At 34.8% G+C, this 16,241-nt stretch overlaps 1 protein-coding gene across 1 annotated transcript in view; it reads left to right on the top strand.

Annotated features, from left to right (window-relative positions):
* Nucleotides 1-16,241, top strand: part of EYS (EGF-like photoreceptor maintenance factor) — a 1,911,700-nt gene that overhangs the window by 624,633 nt on the left and 1,270,826 nt on the right. The window contains exon 13 of the mRNA XM_035296026.3: nt 12,302-12,561. Coding sequence (XP_035151917.3) covers nt 12,302-12,561 — 260 coding nt within the window. The remainder of the gene's footprint in view (nt 1-12,301; nt 12,562-16,241) is intronic.

The raw sequence follows: 16,241 nt of genomic DNA, 5'->3' as shown, positions 1-16,241 counted from the left end.
TCCACGTTTGCTCCTTTCTCATTTTTCTCTTGCCACCACCATGTAAGAAGTGCATTTTACCTCTCACCGTAATTCTGAGGGCTCTTCAGCCATGTGGAACTGTAAGTTCAATTAAACCTCTTTTTCATCCCAGTTTCAGATACGTCTTTATCACCAGCATGAAAATGAACTAATACAGTAAATGGTACCAGTAGAGTAGAACAATGCTGAAAAGATACCCAAAAATATGGGAGCAACTTTGGAGCTGGGTGACAGGCAGTGATTGGAACAGTTTGGAGGGCTCAGAAGAAGACAGGAAACTGTGGGAAATTTTGAATTTCCTAGAGACTTGTTGAATGGCTTTGCCCAAAATGCTGATAGCAATATGGGCAGACCAGACTGCCATGGTCTCAGATGGAGATGAGGAACTTATTGGGGAACTAGAGCAAAGGTGACTCTTGTTATGTTTTAGCAAAGAGAATGCTGGCATTTTGCCCCTGCTTTATAGATTTGTGGAACTTTGAAATTGAGGAAGATGATTTAGAGTATCTGACAGAAGAAATTTGTAAGCCACAAGGCATTCAAGAGGTGAGTTGGGTACTGTTAAAGCCACTGAGTTTTATAAGGGAAGCAGAGCATAAAAGTTTGGAAAATTTGTAGCCCGACTATGCAATAGAAAAGAAAAATCCTTTTTCTGGGGAGAAATTCAACCTGACTGCATAAATTTGCATAAATTGCAAAGAGCCTAATGTTAATGCCCAAGACCATGGAACAGTGTCTCCAGAGATGTCAGAGACCTTCACAGCAGCCCTTCCCACTACAGGCCTGGAGTCCCAGGATCCTATACTGTGTGCAGCCTAGGGATTTTGTGCCCTGTGTCCCAGACACTCCAGCCAGTGTACAGTTGGACCAACATACAGCTTGGGCTGTGGCTTCAGAGGGTAGAAGCCCCAAGCCTTGGCAGCTTCCACATGATCTTGAGCCTCCGGAGCACAGAAATCAAGAATTGAGGTTTGGGAGCCTCCACTTAGATTTCAGAAGATGTATGGAAACGCCTGGATGTCCAGGCAAAATTTGCTGCAGGGTGTGGCTCTCATGGAGAACCTCTACTAGGGCAGTATGATGGGAAATATGGAGTCAGAGACCCCATACAGAGTCTATACTTGGGCACCACCTAGTGGAGTTGTAAGAAGAGGGCTACCATCCTCCAGTTCCCAGACCTAATGACAGCTTGTCCCTTGTGCCTGGAAAAACCACAGACACTCAACACCAGCCTGTGAAAGCAGCCAGGAAGGAGGCTATACCCTGCAAAACCTCAAGGGTGGAGCTGACCAACACCATGAGAACCTACCTCTTACATCAGCATGACCTGGTTGTGAGACATGAAGTCAAAGGAGATCATTTTGGATCTTTAAAATTTGACTTCCCTGCTGGATTTTGAACTTTCATGGGCCCTGTAACCCCTTTGTTTTGATCAGTTTTTCCCATTTGGAACAGTTGTATTTAACCAATGCCTGTACCCCCACTGTATCTAGGAAGTAACGAGCTTGCTTTTGATTTTACAGACTCATAGGCGGAAGGGACTTGCTTTGTCTCAGATGAGATTTGGGGCTGTGGACTTTTGGATTAATGGTGAAATGAGTTAAGACTTTGGGGGACTGTTAGGAAGGCATGATTGGTTTTGAAATGTGAGGACATGAGATTTAGAGGGGCCATAGGTGAAATGATAAGGTTTGGTTTTGTCCCCACTCAAATCTCTACTTGAATTATATCTCCCAGAATTCCCTTGTGTTATGGAAGGGACCCAGCAGAAGGTAATGAATCTTGGAGGCCGGTCTTTCCCGTGCTATTCTCGTGATAATGATTAAGTCTCGAGATCTGACGGGTTGATCAGGGGTTTTTGCTTTTGCTTCTTCCTTGTTTTTCTTTTGCCACTGACTCCTGCCATGGTTTTGAGGAATTCCCAGCCATGTGGAACTGTAAGTCCAATTAAACCTCTTTTTTCTCAGTCTTGAGTGTATCTTTATTAGCAGCATGAAAACAGATTAATATAGCCACTGAACATACCCAGACGCAAAGCCAAATGAGCTTAGTTAACATACATCATAGGCACATCCTCATGAAAAGCAAAGTTTCACCCCAACAAAAGTAAGAATAAGAAGTATTTCTCCAGTTGAGACAAAAATCAGCACAGTAAAAATGGATCCTGAATCCTAAACAAAATGAAATGTTGAAATGCCGGATGAAGAATTCAAAATAGGTCTCTTGTTTCAGCCATAGCTTGGGGTTGATCTCCACTTCTCTGTGTCTTCTGCTTAAAAAGACCCAGGTAATTGTTATAGTCTCTGTTGCCCTGTGACCTGAAGGTACTGAGATACCCATAGCTAAGATGCCAAGACACCCTAGAAGCTAGAGAATAGCTTAGGAAATACATTTAAAGGCGTGCTGGCTCAAGATGGCAGACTAGAAGATGTGCATATGCACTGCTATCATAGAGTGGAAACAAAAGGGCCAGTGAATACTGGCATTCAAATTTATCCTATATTTTTCCTGGAATTTTACCATTGGATTTCCTCTCATTTTATTTTCTGACTTATATCCTGAGTCTTTTATTTCTCCTTAAATATTTTGTTGTATAATAATATTTATCCTAGCTTTATACTTGTCTTAAAATTATCTGGCTGTAATTTTAATATGTTTGGTAAAATAATGCTTATATAAGAATCTGGCTATTTTCATGTTCATTTATTTTTACATTTACATTTGCACACACATACACCACAGTTTATTTTGTACTGATTCCTTTTTAAGTTTTTTTTTTTTTTTAACTTTAAAATTAGTTCTTGATAACCTGAGTATTTGCAGGAGCACATGTGAGTAAAGACAATGTCCTTGTCAAAGAGAAACAAACAAGTTTCTCTGGCTCAGAGTAAAACAATGTATGTTACTGGTTTTTGAATTGTTTATATTTGAACACTTGTGTACACATGTGTGTGTATGCGTGTGAGAGAGAGAGGTGGGAGAGAGAGGGAACCAATATATTTTTCTTCACCCCAGTGAATAATGGTAGCCCCAGGAACTGCTTGTTTTCCTCCATGAGCCCTCAAGGTTTCATGTCTCTGAAATTCCAAATTCTGCCAGTGTCTTTTCTTCTGCCCCTAACACTCTTTGATGGGAAGTTGACCCAGCTTTATGTTACAAGCCAGTTTTATTTAAAAAATTTTTTTAATTCGTTTTCTATTTCGAGGACAACTATTTTTGTGCCATTTCTGCGGGCTTACTCCAGCAGCAGTCACCTGCTCTTCATAGCTTCTCTTATCTTGGTCCTTTTACAAAATTTATCATCTCATTTTCTTTAGTGCTTCAGCTTGGGATTATTGATAACTGTTTTATTGAGGATGAAGTTTTATTTTCTGTTTCTAATTTTCTTTGTCACATTGAATTAGATTCAGAGAGATACAGGCACTGGTGACTTTATTTCATACTTCAAAAAGATAAATCTCTTCTACTTTGAATTTATCCTTTCTCTCTGACTTTCAAGTTCTGGCTTAGTGATCTTTTAAAAGTCTTTTTGAATATCACTTGGACTCTGGATCGACTAAGTGCCAGGAAGAGTCTCATCAAGAAGCAGGATCATAGATATAAAACTTCCCACATAACTCCTGTGAGACAGGTGACCCTTATAGCAAAAAGAATTTTTTTTGCTTCTCTTTCCTTCCTTCCTTTTTTCTCTTATCTCTGCTATCCTTATTTATTTCTATAGTTCCATTTTTAGAAATAAGTAAAAGATAATTTGGGTGTTATTTAAACTTTTAAGGAAGGAGATGTTCTTTAATTTTCAATTTTAACAAAATAATGGGTTCATAATTTCTGTATGTGCAAATATACATTAGTGTTCATTTTCAATCGGTTTATTTTTGCATATTTTTACATTGGCTAACTGAATTTATGTTATGTTTCAGAATTAATGGCGTTATATGCATGTAGTCTAGAACTAAGAATGTCTGATTTGTAATTAAGAGTATATATTTCTAATACATGTTACCCCAAGGAGATTGAAACAGATATATTATTTATTATAATGCCAGTCCTAACAGCACCAAAAAGATTATTTCATTTCCTCCTTGCTTATAATATTTCCAAATGTCTAAAATTTCTTTGGCTTTTGATAGCTCGATTGATTTTCTTTTCAGACTTCAAGTGTAATGCTTATTAAACTAGGAGTTTAAAATGTTTCTTTATGTGAAACACCTGACATGCTGCATATTTATGAATTATTCTGTAAAATGTTTATAAATTTGTTTAAGTTCTATATCTTAGTACTTCAATTTCCTTACATAATACTCTGTATCCTGCTTCTGTATTTAAAATTTTGTCTCCTACTCAAACTGTATTTGAAAGAATAAAAACACATGTGTAGGTATACAGGATTTTTATACATTTGGAAGTGTATTTGAAAGATTATATATGCATTTTCGAGTATAATTTGAATACAATTTGAATACAATGTGTGGGTATAGGTATGGATATTATACTTGCATATACACATGCAAACATCTATAAATTTGTAAGTGTTGAAAAAGGCGCAACTGCTAATTCATCTGAATCTATAAAACATTATGTTTAAAAGCAGACTTACTTTGACTTGCCACAAAGATCCTTTTTTAAAAAAGCTGGGAGCCAGAAGTAATACTTGCTCAGAAACTGATGCATCATCAGTTTTCTGCTAACACACACACACAACGCGCGCGCACACACACACACCATCAAGGAAATATAAAATAGAAGAAATTAAAGATGGTAATTTAAACTAGGTTTATGTTCAGAGTTAAATTATGTAATTGTTCATGTTACTCCTTTTTATAACACTAGTCATTTTCTTGACTCAATAAGTAAACTTACAGAATAGAAGCTTCAGCTATCTTGTCATGTAGTCTTTTTAAGCAAATACTGTCTTTCAGCTTTATTCAAGATGTTGTTGAAAGAGTCATTTTTTTCAACATAAATTTCTTAGGACTGGTTGTAGGCTTACAAAAAAAAAACTAAATTCTCGTCATCTGTCTGAGTGGTAAAATACCCTGTTCTCATGGTTTCTATATGATGACCACAATGGCAAAAGAAAAAGTGGAACTAATGTCACTACATAGCATCTCAATATGTGGCATATGTTTGGCTTTGTTGTTCTGGTCCAAGATTCAAGTGTATTTAACTTTGGGTTTTCTTCAAAATACAGCATGAGTTCTATCAGATTTATCTCAGATTTTAAATATGAATATACTGGAGGCTTGACCCAATGCATTCTCTGCCTCTGCTTGTCTGGCACTTTAGATTTCTTCTATAAATGAGAAATATTCTCAGTCTTGTAAAAGCCTTGAATTGGTTTTTGGAGACACTGACCTATAAAGCAGCTTGAATTAAATAATTGTGAAAAAGACTATTGATCAGTTGTTCTTACATGTCACAGAAGATTAAATCATATAGGATATTGGAAACAGATAAAGAGAATTATATCAAGGAACTATCCAAACAGTTAATTTCCATCGAAATTCATGTTGTATAAAAATATAGACTATAATTATTCTTATAGAAATCATTGGCTTATAAATTATATGTATAAATTATATATCTAAATTTAAATATTTTTACAAAATATATGGAATGTGTTTTGATAGTCTAAATGGAAGAAATCCTTTTTCTATTAATAATAAAAAAATTATTGAGTTCATTTAGAATATATACTCCATAAACATCCCTTCACCATGAAAAAATAAAATAAAATAAAAAAGAAAGGTTTGCCCAGCCTGGCCAACACATTGAAACCCTATCTCTACTAAAAATACAAAAATTAGCCAGGCATGATGGCAGGCACCTGTAATCCCAGCTACTCAGGAAGCCAAGGCAGGAAAATACCTTGAACCCAGGTTGCAGAGGTTGCAGTGAGCTGAGATCACACCACTACGCACCAGCCTGGTGACAGAGTGAGACGCCATCTCAAACAAATAAATAAATAAATAAGAGAGGTTGGCTTACCATCTATCAGACCATGTGCTTACACTGCTCTGCCTATTCGAATTCTTTCCTGCCTATTTCTTTTCAAAAATTCTATATACGTATCTAAGATCCTATAAAATATTGCAGAATATCACAATGAAGAGGATTCCATAAGTTTTTATCAAATTAATTTTATATTTCAGTAGGGAAGACCAATTTTAAGCTTACCCATTCCTAATATTTGCTAGAATGGTCCTTGATATTTTATTACCTGGTTTGATTTTTCCAGAACTCCATGTTTGGATTTTTAATACATGCAGGATATCATCTGAAATCATGCAATTTATTTAAGTTGTTACATACTAAGCATCAGTACAATCTTATTTTCTTTTATTTCCATCATTGTCATTTGTCTTTTATCTGATGGCATCATCTTTCCAACAGTGAATGTGAAGCCAAGTGATTCCTCCTCCCTCCTCACTACTGTAACTCTGCCTCATCTGCTTACTAACCATCATCCAAATCTCTGGCCTACATCGAAAATATACCTCAAATCTGATGTATTTTATTACTGCCTCTGTGTAGGTTCTCATAATCTCTTATAAACAATGAAGTGATAGCTTCCAAAATGATCTTCATGCTACCAACTGGTTCTATGTTAACCCATCTTCTGCTGCATAACAATCAATGTTGCTCCCATACTTAGAAACAAACAACAACCAAAAAAAAAACCTTAAGTATCTTCAAGGATAAAGTCAAAATTCCTTAATTTCACTTTTCTTGCTTTTGCAGTAGTTTTCAGAGTCCTTAGCAACTTTGCCCTGTTATTGTTTTTAGCTACCTCCTCACTTTCATTTTACCCATACCAATTTTCTCATATGTTTTTACATATTAACATTTTCAGGCTGTTATTCAAAGCAGTTCTTAGTTGTGTATTCTATATTTAATGCTTACTAATAAAATAAATTGTTTAAAATATGTTTTTAAGGCTAAATGAGCAAAGTGATTTTTCACACTTATTTCCAAGAAGATTGCAGAGGTTAAGAGTATAGTAATGACCATGTTATAATTCAGTATAAGGATAGTTTTATTGATGATATGAATACCTAAGGGTATAAATAGGAGAATAGACAAAACAATAAATTAATGAATAAATTATTTAATTGGGAAGCTCATTAAAAAAAATATTTCCTTATTTATGCCCCCAATTTTGTAGGACACCAAAAAGATAAGAGTACTATCTGATTATTCAGTCATTATTTCTTTTTCACCTAGCAGTTTTGGTTGAAATTTTCTGTTTCATATATATATAGGTTACAAGAAATAATAATTTTTAAAATAAACCAAATTGTGTATGTTTATGTTGTATAACAATGTTTTGATATATGCATACATTTTGAAATGGGTAAATCAAACTAATTAACATGCATTACCTCACATACTCATCTTTTTTGTGAAGAAAGCACTTAAAATCTACTCTCTGAACAATTTTTAAGTACACAGTATGTTGTTATTAATGATAGTCATAGTCGGGTACAATTGATCTCTTGTACGTTTTCCTTTTGTCTAATTGTCGCCTGTGACCAACATCTCTCCTAATCTCCTTCACCTCTCAGTCTCTGATAAACAACAACTTACTCTTTGCTTCTATGAGAAGTGAAATAATTTTTATAAGAAAATATTCTTTTAAATTGCATATACTCTTAGATTTCTATTCATAAATTTATTGGCAAAAAATCATATATATCTTAATATACAAAATGTGCTCAAACACAGATACATATTGCTGAATGGTATTTTGTCATCACACGTAAATATTTATGGTAACCATATAGAATGCTTAGTAATTATAAATGGGCATTTATTAAGATTTTTGGAGCTAGTGGATTTTTTTAATTTTTGAGACTGGATCTCACTCTGTCATCCAGGCTGGAGTGCAGTGGCATGATCTTGGCTCACTGTAGCCTCCACCTCCCAGATTCAAGCAATTCTCCTGCCTCTGCCTCCTGAGTAGCTGGAGCTACAGGCAGGTACTGCCATGCCTGGCTAATTTTTGTATTTTTAGTAGAGATGGGATTTCACCTTACTGTCCAGGATGGTCTTGATCTCCTCCCCCTGTGATCCACTTGCCTCAGCTTCTCAAAATCCCACCTGGGATTACAGGTGTGAGCCACTGCACCTCTAATGAGTAGACTTTGTTCCACTTTTTAACAATGATAACTACTTTATTTCCTATTATCAGTTTTGGTACTTTAAATCAACATTTAAGATTTGAAAATTTGTCCTTAGAAGTACTCAATGTATTTTACACCAATGAATTTAGGTTTTATCACATTAGGGAAAAGAGCAAATTAGAATATATTAATGTATCTTTAAGCACACACTTAATTGTTTTCAAGTGTTTACTGCCAGAAATTGTACATTTGAAAAGTCATACAGTATGTGCTTTGCATGTCTTTCTTTTTTTTAATCCATAATGACTCTGCTTCTAGCTGTGAGTTTGAAAAAGTCTGTCAGATTCCACTAAATCCTGAAATTATTTCATGGTGCAAACTTAGAATCAGATTGAAGCCCTCACATAAAATATGTTTTTCCATCCATCAAAAAGTAGCTCCTCTGACATATGCAGAAGCAGATTCAAAGACATAAACCTGTAGGTAAAATTGTTGGTCTCTAGTAGAGATTGTTTCTTGGAACTTTATTTTTTACAAAACATCCATGTTATCTCCTCAGTCTTGGCATTATCAGTCCTCTTGATATAGAGCCACATGCTTTCCTGAAAATTTGATCCTTGTAATGACACCACATGAGATCTTAGGACACCTGTTATGTGAGAAGATAAAACAAACCTTTAGCATATATGCCAACTAGTCAAGAATTGTTGGTTTTTGGAATTATGTACTCATAAGAGAATACAGTAAAGAGGAAAATATAAATACCTGTGCAATTTCCTTAGGACCTGTGATCATGTCGTGGTAGTGATCGTGATTTTAGAATGTGTTAATTCTCTAGCTTTTCTCCTTTTAAAATTGCCATAGTATATTGACTGAGTCCCATTATATGACTCAATAGTTATATTTACAGTGATGTTATTTTAAGTAAAATAAGTATACTGAAGTTGTTTTCTTAAGACTGGGTAATATCCAATTTTTTAAACATTATTTCACAAAATATTTAAAGGAATTATACTAAATTTAAAACAAGTATTAAAAAGAGAAAAACAGGACCTTGAGAGGAAGTGATCTGGATTCTAAGTTTTGTTTACTTAACAATGTGACTTTGGATACATCACTATTATCTTTTGAACTTCCACCTATCTCATCTGTAAAGTGGGAATAAGAATATCTCTTCTACAGATTGCAAAGCTGAATTGAAACTATTAAATTGGACAGTACATTTGACAGTTTTAAAATGTGATGATCAAAAATTACAAAGAAGTACTACTAAAGGTTAAAGAAATATTCAATGTTGAGATACACATTATATTTAAGGTCAGAAAATATATTCTTAAAACTTCTGTGACACCATCTAGTAAACAGTGTAGGTGGCCAGGCAATGCAGATGCTAGCCACTATTCCACTATTTACACATTTTATTCATCATCTCATTTAATCTTTACAACTGTTCTGTGAGATTACCAATTTCATAAAATTCTGATCCTCAACTTCCTAAATGAAAGAGTGCAGGTAGGTCAATCTGATTCCAACACTGAGGACCTTATATCAGTCAATTCTTAGAGTATTGTTAATATTTATTATGTTGACTTGATAATGTGGAGATTCACATCATTCTTACACATTCAAGAACCAAAAGCTTAGTAGTGGAGGCAAACCATGCAAATGGTTTTAACAGAAAATAGTATGTATGATGAGTTCCTAAAGTGTGTGGCAAGCAAATTTTAGAGCAAAGTGAAATAATTTCTAGGACTAGTAAATAAGTGAGAGTATAGTAGTTTTGTTTTTTGTTTTTTGTTTTTGGTACTCATTTTCAGTAATGGTATATAAGAGATAGAGATTAAAAAAAATAGCACCTTGGAAACTTATAAGTGAAAGGATGCCCTGAAAATTATATCATATAACTGAACTGGGACTCTCCTGGCAAACCATGATGTAAAGTCACCAAAATAATTAGAGCATTTTGATTTTGAGAAGAAAATAAAGCATTAAGTAAATAACATACCCTTAGGTATATGTTTTTTATATTGTAAAGATATGAATTGTTTCAGTTGTAAATGTTGCCTTGTGCAAGCATATGTCACAAAGAAATGTGCAGTTAGCGTTATAGCAATTACTTTGTGCCCACAACCAATATAAAACAAATTTAGACAGCTGTAAAATCCACTGGCTTACAATGCATTGGATTTAGGATGCTATTAGTCAATTATGTATAATACCATTTTGCCAGTTATTCATTTTAGTTCTTATTTCAATTTTAACGATAGATATTTAGAGTTTAAAAATGTTGGGGTAAGTGGTTTATTCAACTATCTCCTCCAATATATTAGAATTATATATTTATAATTACAAAAGGTCCTTGATATAACTGGAGCTTTGAAACTGCAAGTTAGGTGACTCTTTTCTTTCTTTCTTCCTTTTTTCCTTCATCCTGGCTCCCCTCCTTTTAGTAAAATATTCTATATCATGAAGTAAGTTACGTGATTTCAACAGTATGATTTTTTTCAAGTTACCTTAAAATTGAACCTATCAGTAAATACACTTTTTGAAAATAATTATTCTAATATTTCCTGTGCTTGTTTCATGATTCATAATTTGCATAATAATACAGTTACTCAATATTTGGAACTCTACCTTGCCCACAAATTGGTACAAATTCTTTCCTTGAACTGATCTACATGTTGTGATTGATTTCCACTTACCCAGCTGAAGGACTACCCCTCTGTCTCTCCATTTGCATTTACTCTCTATCTGCAGGTTTCATTATTACCTTTCAATTTCCCTCAAATGAACACTGTGTATGTAAAACACTTCCCCACTCCTGTGTGCTAGAATTTTTCTCTTCAGAGCAGAACTAGCTTAGTTTCATGGATGGTGATTGGCTAAAGTGGCATTTGAAGATAATGGCAGTTACTGGATGGAGGGTTAGACTGAGTTAGAAGTCTGTGATATACAGGTAACTTCAGATTCTGAAAAGGAAAAACTGCTTTATTTTTCATTTGTTTGCTTTACCTTCAACTATCCCATGTTATTCAAATATTAATTATGAAGTTAGTTCAGTCCATAGAAAGCATTATGGAGATTACTCAAATAACTGAAAATAGAACTACCATTTGACCCAGAAATCCCACTATTGAGCATCTATCCAAATAAAAGGAAGTCATTCTACCAAAAAGACAACTTCACTCATATGTTTATCACAGTACTATTCACAAGAGCAAAATCATGGGATCAATCTAGGTGTCTATCAAGGGTGGACTGGATAGAGAAAATGTGATGCATATACACCGTAGAATCCTACAAAACCATAAAAAGAATTAAATCACGTCTTTGCAGCAATATGGATACAGGTGGAGGCTATTATCCTAAATAAATTAATGCAAAAACAGAAAGTCTAATACAGAAAATCATATATTCTCACTTTCAAGTGGAAGCTAACCAATGGGTACACATGGATGTAAAGATGAAAACAATAGAAGCTAACTCCAAAACTGAGCAGGGAAGGAGAAGGGTAAGGGTTGAAAACCTACCTATTGGGTTATATGTTCATTATTGGGGGAATGGGTTCAACAAAAGCCCAAACTACAGCATTATGCAATGTATCTGTGTCACACACCTGCACATGTAAGCCCTGAATCTAAATTTTTTAAAAGGGAAAGATAATATTTAGAATGTATTTTAAATGCTTCAACAAACACACAAAACCAAAAACAGATGCTTAACGTAAGGTAACACCTTGTTAAATACTCTGGTGATGACAAGAATTTCACGTATTGCTAAGGATACTGAATTAAATGGCATTTAAAGTTTATAAATAGTTATCTCATCTGTAAACCTTATTTTACATTAAATAATTCATGGGGAAATTGTGCTCAGTTGGTAATTCAACTCAACAGTTGTTCTCTGACGTGTCTCAGAAGGCTATAATAGAAATTTGCTAATGCTTCTGCAATCTTCTATCACCCAATGCAGTAAGTGTTGTGGTAATATGTATTATATTTTCCCAGGAAATTAGGCAATCAGTATGTTCAAACTATGTATTATTTATTAGTCCTGTTATAAATTTAAAAGTACTACATACTATTAGTTCAAGGCAGTAATTAAAAATACAAAAAATAAATGTGAAAAAATGTTTATATAAAATTTTAATATTTCAGATGTGAGTGTACATCTGGATGGACTGGACAGAACTGTAGTGAAGAAATAAATGAATGCGACTGTGATCCATGCATGAATGGAGGTCTTTGTCATGAATCTACCATTCCTGGACAATTTGTATGTCTGTGCCCACCCCTTTATACTGGACAATTTTGCCACCAACGCTATAACCCTTGTGAACTACTTAATAACCCTTGCAGAAACAACTCAACATGCTTGGCTTTGGTAGATGGAAATCAGCATTGCATTTGTAGAGAAGGTAAGAGCTGATATGGATTTTAATTTTTCAAAATAATTACCTAATTACTTTGTGTATTTACTATGCCTATGGGATGATGGCCTCTTAAAATGGGTTGGGAAAACCCTATGTACATTGTGGTTAGGTGAGTATCTGACTTCAAATCCAGTTATAAAAATATATTAGAGAAATACAATGAATGACTTAATCTAAGAATTAACCACTTAGAAGAGGAAAAAGAGTGAAGCTTTATAGCCTTTTGGCCTTTTTGTTTGTTTTTTTTTTTTTTTAGAAGTTGTCTATCTTTTAGTAACAGTTTCTCTTTTCTAAATAATCCTGTTCATATAGTGTTCTTGACATAGCAGTTAGTTAGAGATGGACATAGGTATAATTAAGGTTAATGAAATGCCGTATTGTACATATTATTCTGGTGCTATCAAAATATTACTTCTTTCTACTTAGATTGTTTAGTTACAATCACGTAACTTTGTAACATTGGTGGCTACTTTGTCTCATTAAGAGAAATCCTATGCAAGAAAAGATGAGCAACTCAAGGAATACTATTGGAGCTCCTGGATCCAGCCGTACCTGAAGCCAAAATATTTCTGGTTTTCTGGGTCATATCACCCAGTAACTCTCCTGATATTATTTAAGTTTCCTGATTGGGGTCTCTTCCTGTGCAAGTAAAGAAAGTCTTATTAACGCACATTGGTTTGGGTACATGTTCACCATTCATTTGTTGATGGCTACTCACAAGTAGCCATCTTCAGTGAAAATGCTTCTGCTACAAAACACATGTCAGGTTCTCAGAATCTGTATATGTGTTATAAGCATAATATAAAACAATTGCGTTTGGAGATTCACAACTGCAATTTATTTTCTAATATTCACTTGCAATTTCATGTTTTCTTCCCTCTCACTGGCCCTTAAAGGAGTCTCTTAAAGATGAGGAAATCACTTACTCTTCTGTTCAAAAAAGCCAGCTTAGATGATATTAGTTAAATAGATACCTTATTCAAAGTTATTTTTATTTGTTTTTGCAAATCCTCTAAAACTTTCTTTTTTTTTTTTTTTTTTAAAGTGGTTAATGCATATTTTATGTGTTTAAAATGGAGACCTCTATTGTGTTTATTTGTTCTGGCTCTGAGTTCAAGTCCTGGATATCGTTATCAATTTGTTGTCTCATTGACTCTAAATCTCTTTATGTGTCTTATGTATCTGGGTGTTAAGATCTCTTATTGTTGCATTAATCCTTTTACCCTTGCATCCTTGTAGCTTTGAAATCTATTTTATTAAATGTGAGAATTGCAACTCCTGCTTTTTATTTATTTATTTTTGCTCTTCATTTGGTTGGTGAGTTTTTTTTCCATCCCCTTGTTTTGAGTCTTTGTATATCTTTAGATATATCGTTAGATTTTGTGGATAATATATATTTTGTGTGTTTAAAATGGAGAGCTCTATTGAGTTTATTTGTTCTGGGTCTTAGTTCCAGTCCCGGATATCGTTATCAATTTTCTGTCTCGTTGAATCTAAATCTCATTATGGGTCTTATGTATCTGGGTGTTAAGATCTCTTATTATTACATTAATCCTTTTACCCTTGTATCCTTGTAGCTTTGAAATCTATTTTGTCAAATGTGAAAATTGCAACTCCTGCTTTTTATTTATTTATTTTTGCTCTCCATTTGGTTGGTACATTTTTTTTTTTTCCAACCCTTTATTTTGAGTCTATGTATATCTTTGGATATACGGTTAGATTTTGTCTGTATCTTTTAGTTGGGAGATTTGGTCAATTTAAATTTAGGGTTGCTGCCATTTGATATTAACTGGCTATTTTGTCCTTTCGTTTATAAAAATTCTTCTTTATGTTAATGCTCTTTACTTTTTGGTGTATTTTTAGAAAGGGTCATACTGGTTGTTCCTTTCTGTGTATAATGCTTCTTTTAGAAGTTCTTGTAAAGCAGGCCTGGTGGTAATAAAATCTCTGAGTACTTGCTTGTTCCTGAAAGATTTTATTTTTCCTTCAAATGTAAAGCTTAAATTGGCAGGATATGATATTCTGGGATGAAAGTTCTGTTGATTAAGTATATTGAATATTGGCCCCCACTCTCTTCTAGCTTGTAGGGTTTCCGTTGAGAGATCTGCTGTAAGCCTAACAGGCTTACCTTTATGGGTAACTTGATCTTTCTCTCTGGCTGCCCTTAATATTTTCTCCTTCGTTTTGATCTTGGTGAATCTAATGATTATGTGCCTTGGGGTTGGTCTACTTGAGGAATATCTTTGTGGTGTTCTGTGTATTGCCTGGTGTTGAATAGTGTCCTGCTTTGCTAAATTAGGAAAATTTTCCTGGATAATGTCCTGGAGAGTATTTCCCAGCTTGAATTCATTCTCTCCGTCACATTCAGGTACACCAATCAAGCGTATATTAGGTCTTTTCACATAGTCCCATATTTCTTGGAGACTTTGCTCATTCCTTTTTATCCTTTTTTCTCTATTCTTGTCTTGTTGTTTTGTTTCATTAAGTTGATCTTCGACCTCTGATACCCTTTCTTCTGCTTGATCCATTCGGCTGTTTAAGCTTGTACAAATTTCACTAAGTTCTCGTGTTGTATTTTTCAACTCCATAAGTTCATTTGTATTCCTCTCTATATTGTCTATTCTTTTCAACATTTCATCGAACCTTTTTTCCAAGTTCTTAGTTTCTTTACATTGGGTTAGAACAAGTTCCTTTAACTCCCAGAAGTTTCTTATCATCCACCTTTTAAAGCCTACTTCAGATAATGGAACACAGTCCTTTTCCATCAGGGCTTGTTCCGTTACTGATGAGTCCTTTTCCATCAGGGCTTGTTCGGTTGCTGATGAGTCCTTTTCCATCAGGGCTTGTTCTGTTGCTGATGGGTTCTGATTTTGAGTATACTCGGCCTTCTTAGGCTGTTTTTTTCCCTTCATTGTAGATGAACCGCCTTTCTAATTAGTTTTCTGAGTCGACGTCCGACTTATTGATTCCCAGTGCTGGGATCCGAGCAACCCACTGTGGCGGCCTAAATAGCAGCGATAAGACTGATGGTGCTCTTCTGCCCGGGAATCTCTGGTCTGGCTTCCCTCTTGAGTCCGCAACAAGCGGCTCTGACTTCCCGGAGCTCCAAACTCCGGTCAGTAGGGGAAGCAGTCCCGTTGGCTCTGCATGAAGAGCTGCTGCGCCTAGATGGCAAAACCACTGCGGCGGCCACAAGAGTCGCGCTGGTGACCCGTGGGGCTCCTCCACTGGGAATCGGCTGATCGGTGAGTGACGAAAATTTTTCTAAAAGTGTGGCGTCGTCTCGTTCTCTGGGCTTTCACTGGGAGCTACATTCCTGAGCTGTTAGTGGTCAGCCATCTTGCTAAAACTTTCTTAAGAAACTAATCTTTTTTAAGAATATTGAGGCAAGTTTTTGAATCTGTATATATGACAGAATCTTCTGGGACTTCCGAAGGATTAGAATTAAAAGCTAGAAAGCCATCAGCAATAGTTTTTTAAAATGACATTGGCTTTATAGACCACATGAAAGACTGTTTTAAAGAATAAGACAGGAGAAACAATATACAGAAGAATAAAATACAAGGGGATCATTTGATGCCCAGAAAAATTCAGTTACTATGAAGACCATAATTCGAATAAGTAAATAGCTTTCCTTTTAGCTAACATTAACAGTGAAACTTGTT

Source organism: Callithrix jacchus, chromosome 4 (genome assembly GCF_049354715.1).
Source record: "Callithrix jacchus isolate 240 chromosome 4, calJac240_pri, whole genome shotgun sequence".
NCBI classification, from domain to species: domain Eukaryota; kingdom Metazoa; phylum Chordata; class Mammalia; order Primates; family Cebidae; genus Callithrix; species Callithrix jacchus.
Note: the sequence above shows the minus strand (reverse complement) of the source record. Positions and strands in the feature narration are given on the sequence as shown.